Here is an 8,713-nt window from a genome sequence, read left to right as displayed (position 1 = left end):
GTTACAAGGGCTGCCACAGGTCAGCAAGGCCACGCTGTCCACGGGCACACCACACGGAGTGGTCACGCAGAGAGCATGGGCGGCTCCCCACGCAGCCCTGTGGGTCTGACCTCGGGCGGTGATCTGACCAGGTGAGGCTTATGTCTACAAAGGGCTCGCTCCCATTGTGGGCATCCGCGGAGACGCCCGCCAGAACAGGCAGAGGCCACCTGCTCAGAGCTCGGACATGGCAAGGGAGTCAGCCACCCAAGCCCATGTCTGCAGATTCACAGGCAGTTGGGGGCCTCCATCATTGGTGATGGGGGTTATGGTGTGGCTGCCGGGGCTGGGGCTGGAGACGGGCCAGTTTCCTGGGCAGGCTATGGGGTCATGAGTATTTACAACAGTCCAGCCAGGGTCCATCAGTCCATCTGTCCGCTCAGGGCTGCTTTCCCCGTAACAGGACACAGCGACACTAACTGTGGTCCAGCTGCCCGACAGGAGCACTGCCCTCCCCGCAAAGCTCTAGAGCAGCCTCAGCTGTGGGAGGTGGGGTGTAGACACTGTCTGGAACGGGGTGGACAGGAGCTGCCCGGTGGTGGGAAGTTCCAGGCTCTGGGGTGCACAGCTGTAAACACTTCTCAGAACCCATGAAATAGCAGCATCTATGCATTTCACCATAGGCCAATTTTACCCCTGAGGGGAAGAAAGAGGTTGATGTTGATGAAGACATTAGGCATGAGGGGGCTGAGGTCTGCCACCTGCTTGGACAGGCAACGAAAAATGAAAAAGGCTGAGGGGCCCAGAAGATGGGGGTGCTGGCCGGGGACCCAGCAGCCAACTGCCTGCAGTCAGGCAGGTGCACAGGTGCTCACTGCCAACTCTCATGCCCCCTGGGTTACGTGTACACAACAAAATGTAGAGGGAAGTCAGGGCACTCAGGTGGCTCAGCTGGTTAAGGGACTGACTCTGGCTTTCAGCTCAGGTCATGATCTGGGGGTCCTGAGACTAAGTCCCACGTCAGGCTCTGAGCCAAGTGTGAAGTCAGCTTCAGATGGTCTCTCTCCCTCTGCCCCTCCCCTCCTCCAAGCTCACCCTCTCTAAAATAAATAAATAATTTCTCAGTCTCTAAAATAAATAAGCCTTTAAAAAGCAATGTTACAAAAAAAAAAAAAGCAATGTTACTTGACAGGATGAGCACTGGGTGTTATTCTATATGTTGGCAAATTGAACACCAATAAAAACTAAATTTATTAAAAATAATAATAATAATAAACAAAAAATAAATAAAAAGAAATGTTGAGGGAAACACGTCTAAACAAGCTTCACAGTGGGGACCAGGGGCCTTGGGAGGGCCAGAGGCCTCCACCGGCCACTACCCGGACCCTCTCAGGGCACAGGGGTGGGGCATATGACAGCTTACTTCTCAGAACTCTGAGCTTCGCACGCACACACAAGCAGCTGTGAGACACAGCAAGGGGCTGAACACACACACCCGTTCTCAGAAATTGGCATTTGTGAGCACAGAAGCAGGTGTCAGTATCACGCACTGCCTGATGCCCTCGGACCCCCAGTGGCGAACACCAGTCTGCCCGCCTTCTGCCATCTGCTCCAGGCTCCCAGCTCCCCAGCCCTCCCATCCTCAGAGGCCTCTTCCCAGGGCTCTGCTGGGAGATTTCATCTGCTGAGTTCTCAGGGTGTCTGGTCTACACAAAACCAAGTCCCACCACCTTCTACCCAAAAGGAAACCAGAATTCCACACAGGCTACTTGTGGGTCACATTTTAATAGCCACCCTGTAACATCCAAGAGGACACCCCAGCACTAGAGGTTCACATTGCAGAGGACAACGGAAGTCAGTGGTCTCAAGCGGGGAGGAAAGTCACCCCCAACTGAGAAACCTTGGCCACATCTCAAACCAGCAGCAAGTAAACCAAGCAGAAGCTCCATCCTGGGCCCTGCTGTCCAGGCCCAGGGCAGCTCCAGGGCAGATGTGGAGGGCTGGCATGAGGGAAGGCAGTGCCCAGAGCCCGCCTGTTCTATTGGCCAGCCCCAGATGCAGAAGGATGCAGGCAGCCCCAGGGCGAGGCTGGACTGCCCTTGTCCTGCGTCGATGCTGGAATGACCTGCAAACCCTCAAAGCTGGTATCTTGTCCAACATCACACAGCAGAGGCTACAGCTCAGCTCAGCCCAGAAACAGATGTGCAGCAGGCTCCTCCTCACCCCCAGGCCAGGGTGGGCTTCTGCCACTCCCAGCCACAGGGAAGCCCCCACACAACGGCCCATGCAGGGCCTCCAACCCACCACGAGAAGCACGGTGGGCAGGCCATGCCTGGACCGCACCTGCACACCCGCAACACCGGCGGCCCTGGGAGGCCCACTACACCTGGGGGCCTCCAGAGCAGGGGACCGCTGTGGGCAGTGAGGGTCAGCCTGCAGAGCGTGGCCAGCAGACAGGGCCCTCCACAGCTCCCTTGGCAGCTCCAGAATCTCTGAGAGTGGCGGGCATCCGGGGCTACTTGGTGGCCATGGGCCACCAGTCCGGCACAGACACAGTTACGGCCACCTGGCTGCTCTCAGAGGTCCTGATGTGGAGAGGACCTCTGATTTTCTCTGACCGTAGCAAGGCCAGGCCCACGTCTCCCTGGCCTGCCCGGTACTTGCCAGCCACCTGCCCCGACTCCATGAGCACCGTGGTGCCAGGCGTGATGCCACTGGCAGGGAGAGGGCCTGAGAGCTGTACCGGGAAGAGGCGCTTGCGGATGACGCCCATGTGGTGGGTGCGGGCTGTCAGCTCCTGGCCGATGTAGCAGCCCTTCGTGAAGCTGACGCCATTCATGAAAGCCAGGTTGGACTCCAGGGGCAGGGCTACTCCTGGGGGCAGGTCACGGATCCCCTCGGGAACACCTGCGGAGTAGGAGGGAAGTGGCTCCCTGAGGCCTGAGGGGTCCTTCAGCCAGGGAGTGGGGGGCACCCCTCCCATGCCCCACACCCTGCAGAGCCCGCTGCCCACACACCAGCCTCCAGCACAGGTGGGGTTGTGGAGAGCTAGCACTGAACACCTGAGCCCCCGCCCAGGCCCCCCAGGGCACAGGCCCAGCACAGGGCCACCACTCCACCCCACCCCCACCCGACCATGCCCCATCCCACACCCAGACCTTGCCGGTACCGGTGCCGGTGATAGTCCCGGAGGTCTCCCAGCTGGCCCCTGGGTACCAGGGCCAGGCCCTCATCCTGGGTGAGAAGCCGCCAGCCCATGCGGGCGGTCCGAGGGTCGCGGGTGAGGATGGTGGCCCCGTTGGTCTGCTCCCACAGCGGCACAGCCCCACCAGCCTCCTCAGGGGAACTGGGCAGTATAGCCCACACACGCAGCTCCGGGTGCGGCTCCACCTTGACCTTCCGTCGGATCTTGTACAGAGCCAGGTGCCCCTGCAGCGCGCCCAGCACTGCACTGTCACACTCCAGAAGGAAGGCGGGTGCCTCGTCCAGCTCGGGGAGACTGCAGGCAGAGGCAGGAGCTCCTGAGGTCAGTGCCCAGCCATGGACCACCCGTCTGTACCGCTGTGTGCCACCCTGAGCCCCACACGCCGTGTGAGACCTCACGTCCACCGAGGCGGCCCTCCCCATCCATAGGGCTGGCAGAGCTAGTGCGGGCCCAGGGAGTAGACCACGCGGGGCAGGCCCGGGGCCATGGCACTGCGCAGTCTTCACAGACAGAGGAGCACAGACCACGGCTAGTGCAGGGTCCTTAGCGGGACGTCCAGGGCCCACACAGTACAGAGGTGGGATCCTGGCTACAGAAGTGGATTGAACACGGACCCACAGCTGAGGGGAAACCAAGGCAGGGAACTGGTAAGACCAGCCAGGTTTATGTCTGAGAAGGTCACCAGGTGCTGCCCCTGGCCCTTCCCCTAGTCCCCACCAGCAGGCGCCCCCCGGCCCCTCCCCCAGACCCCACCAGGTGCTGCTCCCCTCCCCTCCCCCCATGCCCCACCACCAGGTGTCCCTGGTCCTTCCCCCCAGGCCCCACCAGCTGGTGCCCCCAGACAAAACAGGGTTAAGTGCTGCCCTGGAAAAACCAGTCACTCTCAAAGAAAAGAGCTGCAGGGGTTTGCTTGCCTCACCCTAAGTATACATTGTGTTGTGTTCACACTCATCCCACAAACAGCAGTCATGGGTCCCAACCAATACAGGTGGACAGAGCTAAAAAAACGTCAAGGTACGTGAGCCCAAGCCAAACAACTCCCTTTGTCTGACCTCCTAAGACGACCCATTACTCAGGGTAGAAAGGAACAGCCAGGAAGGAGCAGGGGCTGAGAAGGGCGGATGTGCGCACAGGGCTGACGGGACAGCTGTCCTAACCCCGTCACAGACACCTGCGCACCCAGACACACATTCACACATATGTGGCTCATGTCCCACCCCTGAGTGTTACCCCAGACCACAGGAGGCAAGACTGTGTGTGGAACTAGGGGAAGGGTGCTTGGAGCCTCCCTGCTCCTTTTTCTGTTTCCTGTGTCTACAATTATTAAAAAAAAAAAAAAAAAAAGTTAAGAGATAAAAAAGCAGCTGCCTAGGAAGGTGGAGCTCAGGGTGTCTGTAGGGGATCAGCGCCCTGCACAGCGCCCAGTATGCTGGCATGTGCCCTGCCATAAACACAAGACTCCACTCTACCCTGGTCCAGGATCTTCACACATACACGGTCCCTTGAGGATGCGGCGGGGGGCCAGGACCGGACAAGGACAGAGGCTAGCTGGCATGCTCCAAGTCACCTAGGGGTGCACCTACTGGGTGCACAAGGGGGGCTGAGGACACAGTGGCCTGCAAGCTCCCAAGAGCCACCCCCCGAAGGCCAGGGCAGGAGTGCTGCCGAGATGCTGGTTATATGCATATATGCCAGGGGGCACCCCCTGCTGGAAACAGGGGAGCAGATGAGGGTCCCTGTCCTCAATGGGGAGAGCACCTAGCAAGGCCAGCATAGCCAGGGGCAGAACCTACAGCATCTCCTACATGGTCTGTACCCGGGGAGGGCCCACAGCCCTCGGGGAGGGTCCCGCATCATCAGGGCCACGTAGGGGTCACATGCATAGTTGGAATGAGACAGCACACAGCCTGGCCTGAAAGGATGAGCCAGCAAGTGTCACATCCGACAAACGTCTGTTGTTCAAAATACAGAAGAGCCCTGGAAACTCAATAAGAAACAAACAACCAGATTAAAAGCAGGCCAGAGACTTTAAGAGACAGCTCCCAGGGAAGACAGCAGAAGGCAAAGAAGCTGGTTTGCAGGACAGTACAGTCGGCGGCTTCTGGCAAAACCAAATGCTCTTCCGCTACAACCCAGCCGTGGAGCTTCTAGGCACTGCCCCAAAGCAGATCCCCAAATCCCGACTCGGTGGTTTACAGCAGCTTTACCACAACCGGGAATTGTGAATGCCTACAGACACCTTGGGCCGTCCACACAATGGACAGGACTCAGTGCTGAGAACAAACGGGCTTCTAAACCACAAGGAGCCGTGGGGGAACCTGAGGGGTGGGTTACTGGGTGAAAGCCACCCATCCCAGCAGGCACGCACTCTGTGATTTCAAGTGTGGGGCGTCCTGGAGAAGGCGGGGCTGTGGACACAGGAGACAGGTCCCCTCTGGGGGCAGCGGGGGAGGACTTGGGGAGGACTGCAGAGCTTTGGGGCCATGAAACCATCGTTGTGTGACCCTGCGGTCCTGGGCACACATCCTACTCCATGCCCACGGCAGGCACAGCACCAGGAGTGAACCCCATGGATGGGGGGGAGGGTGAGGGGGCTCTGGGTGATGCAGCACCAGTGCGGGTCCATCAGCTGGAACCCATGCACCCTCCTTCTGGTGGGGACGCTGACCTGAGGGCGGCTACATGCAAACAGGAGCTCTCCAATCCTTCCCCTCAATTCTACTGGAGCCAGAAGCTGCTCCAAACAGTCAAGGCCACTATAAGAGCAAAGCAGCGAAGCCACCCCTGCGACCAGGTGCCGCCCCTAGGAACACCGAACGGGGAGCCTGAGGAAGGAACGAGGTACGGACACCAGAAACTCCAGAGAGCAGCAGGCAGGGGGCGCTGGGCTCCCAGGGAGGTGGCCCTCTCCCCAGTTGCGCACCTGGGCCAGGCAAGTGGGCAGGACTGGACCCACAGGAGGAGCCAGACCCCACCGCAGGTATTGGGACCTATACATACCTCATATGGGTGTATGGCTCCTCACCTCCCCGAAGGGAGCCGACTGTGGGGCGACCCCCTGCGGCACTGCAGACCCCACACGCGGCTGAGCAGAAACAGCCACTCGCAAGGTGCTGACCTCGGAGACCAGCTGGGCGCCGCCGGGTGGGGTGCTCCGCCCGGGTGCCCCTCCCACCACCAAGCGTCCTCCCCCAGGGCCCTCCGCGCGCCCCCGGCCCTCCGCGCGCCCCCGGCCCGCCCCAGCTCTGCGGCCCGCGCTCACCCGTACAGGAGGACGTCGTAGAGCGTGCGGCCCTGCGCGGTGAGGAAGTGGGCGTAGCCTGCTCGCACCAGGGGCGGGGCCTCGCCGGCCGCAGGACCCGGAAACGGCAGTTCATTGGTCAGCAGCCCCAGGAGGAAGGGCGCGGAGTCCGGCCCGCGCACGCGCAGCAGAGCGCGCTCGGCCAGCGGGAAGCAGGCCCAGGCCGCACCACCCACAGGGTCGTCGCCCTGACAGCCCGCGCTCTGAGCCAGGCGGCGCTTTGGAGCCGCGCGCAGCCGCCAGCACCAGGCCGGGCCGCCGCGCCCCGGAACCGCGCCCCGCAGCAGCGCCGCGGCCGCCATCTTGGGGAGGAGTGGGGCGGCGTGAAGGGGCGGCCCCGCTACCGCGCGCGCGGGCGGGCGCCACAGCGCTCTCTGGCGGCGGGCGGGAGTACACGGGGGGCGGGGCTCGCGGAGCAGGACCGAGCTTCCGGCGGGCGGGGCTTTGGCGCGGAGGGGGGTGGGGCCAGAGCTGTGGGGCGGGATTGTGGGGAGGGGACGCAGAGGGCGGGGCGGGGTTTGCGCGGTGGGCGGGGCCTCCGGGAGGGGCGGGGCCTCGCGTTGTCCGTCAGCCTCCCGCGCGTGGTCCTGGCTCCTGGCCGGTCCCTGTCGTCCCGCTGGCTTTCCTGCGGCAGGGAGAGCTCCGCCACCTCGCTAAGGCGCCGTCCAGCTCATTTACGTGCCCCCGCCACCGGCTCCCGGGACTCCCGCTGCCCTCTGTCGGGGAACCTGACTCCCGAGGGCGTCCGGAGCAGGCCAGTTTCATATGTGTGGGCGCAGGTGCCGGGGCTTCGTCTGTCGTGGGGACGTGTCCGTGGCTTGGAGACCCAGGCCGCAGTTCCTGTGGGTATCGTGTGCAGGACGCCTTTCTCCCCCTGTGGATTCTCAGCTCTCACAATCCCCTTTTCTGGTGCTCTGGATGCTAGATGTGCTTGGGAGGGGGCCTCCGCTCTGCCCCCACCCACGTGGAGTCACACCCCACAGGCCGCCTCACAGCAGACGCCAGCCACAGTCCAGGGGTCGCCCCCGCTGACCCCCCAGCTACAGGCCAGAGGCTCCCACGGCCCCTCCTCGGGTCCCTGAACTTGCTGGAGCGGCTCAGATCTCAGAGAAATGTCTGACGTTACCAGCTTATTATCCAAGGCTGTGACCTGGGGCCAGCTCCGGGGCAGGTCACTCTCCCCACGTCTCCACGCGCTCACCAGCCCCAAGCTTCCCAAGCCTGTCCTCCGGGGTTTCCATGGGGCCTCATCACTGGGCATTGGTGACTGACCCCTCTCCCCTCCCAGAGATCAGGGGGCGGGACTGAAGCATCCAACCCTCTGCTCCCAGGGTTGGGTCCCCTGGCCACCCGCCCCCATCCTGAGGGGCCGCCCAAGGTCACCTCCTCCACACTCCCTCAGGGGCTCCTTACGAGCACCAGGACGCCTCCATCGCTCTCCTCACTTGGGGAAACCCCAAGGGCCTTGGGCGTTCTGTGCCAGGAGCCATGACAAAGACACACACGTGCTTCGTGGTATAAACCACATGATAAAATTTGGTTTATATATATACCACGTGGTATAAACCAACTCCCAAGGGGAGTTGCCAGGTCATACGGTAATTTTCTGACTTTCCAAGGAAAGTCCATACCATTTTCAGTGGTGTGTGCATCAATTGGGAGACACAACCCATCCCAGGTGGCTAAACCAGACATCGGTGTCTTGAAATTCTGGAGCCTGGAGTCCAGGAACGGTCAGTTTCTGCTGAGGCCTCTCTCCGTGGCGTGCAGACAGGGCCCTCTTGCCTTTACTGTGCCTTCTCCTCACCTGGTCTACCTGTCAGAGCCCCCCATAGCAACCTGGCATGCAAATGAGGCCAGAGGCCAGGCTGTGCCAGCCCCTGCCCAGTGCTCCAGGGCCATGCTCACACCCTGTGGTACCCACCCCCCTCACACTGCCTGCAAGCACAGCTCCACGTCCCTGTCTGCACTTGAGACATCTTCCCCAAATTCCATATCCGCAGCCTGCTGGGCACCCCCTAGTGTGTCCCGTCCCTCAAGCAAGAGCATGTTTGCACCAGTGGGACCCGCACAGCTCCAATGGCCCTGAAGAACAATTTTGGGACACCTCCCTCTGCACGCCTGCATCCAGGAGCTTGGGGCTCCACGTGGCACCAGGTCCCCCTGCGGCGTGGCCCCTGGGACTACCCGGGTGGTCTCCTTGGGTTCGGGTACTGAAGAGACCACTT

General features: G+C 61.7%; 1 protein-coding gene across 3 annotated transcripts; it reads right to left on the bottom strand.

Moving 5' to 3' along the window:
- Positions 1-1,745: 1,745 nt before the first annotated feature.
- On the bottom strand, positions 1,746-6,795 carry IBA57 (iron-sulfur cluster assembly factor IBA57). Of its 3 annotated transcripts, none has more exons than XM_055333769.1 (3): positions 6,447-6,795; positions 3,138-3,478; positions 1,746-2,886 (listed from the first exon to the last, which is right to left on the bottom strand). In XM_055333769.1, exons 1-3 carry the CDS (start codon positions 6,785-6,787, stop codon positions 2,495-2,497), a joined length of 1,074 nt encoding a protein of 357 aa, XP_055189744.1. In that variant the 5' UTR covers positions 6,788-6,795; the 3' UTR covers positions 1,746-2,494. The 3 variants fall into 3 exon arrangements, with proteins under 3 accessions (XP_055189744.1, XP_055189746.1, XP_055189745.1); XM_055333771.1 differs by lacking the exon at positions 6,447-6,795 and adding an exon at positions 6,185-6,351; XM_055333770.1 differs by lacking the exon at positions 6,447-6,795 and adding an exon at positions 4,978-6,177.
- Between the last annotated feature and the right edge of the window lie 1,918 nt (positions 6,796-8,713).

Source organism: Nyctereutes procyonoides, unplaced genomic scaffold (assembly GCF_905146905.1).
Source record: "Nyctereutes procyonoides isolate TBG_1078 unplaced genomic scaffold, NYPRO_anot_genome, whole genome shotgun sequence".
NCBI classification, from domain to species: domain Eukaryota; kingdom Metazoa; phylum Chordata; class Mammalia; order Carnivora; family Canidae; genus Nyctereutes; species Nyctereutes procyonoides.
This window is presented reverse-complemented; position numbering and strand designations above follow the sequence as displayed.

What these genes read in the sequence shown, in the direction of transcription:
- IBA57 (XM_055333769.1), bottom strand. Translation starts at nt 6,787, where the DNA reads ATGGCGGCCGCGGCGCTGCTGCGGGGCGCGGTTCCGGGGCGCGGCGGC. An exon ending in TACGACGTCCTCCTGTACGG is followed by an intron (nt 3,479 to 6,446) that starts GTGAGCGCGGGC and finishes CTCTGCCTGCAG; the next exon opens with TCTCCCCGAGCTGGACGAGG. An exon ending in CCGGCACCGGTACCGGCAAG is followed by an intron (nt 2,887 to 3,137) that starts GTCTGGGTGTGG and finishes CCTACTCCGCAG; the next exon opens with GTGTTCCCGAGGGGATCCGT.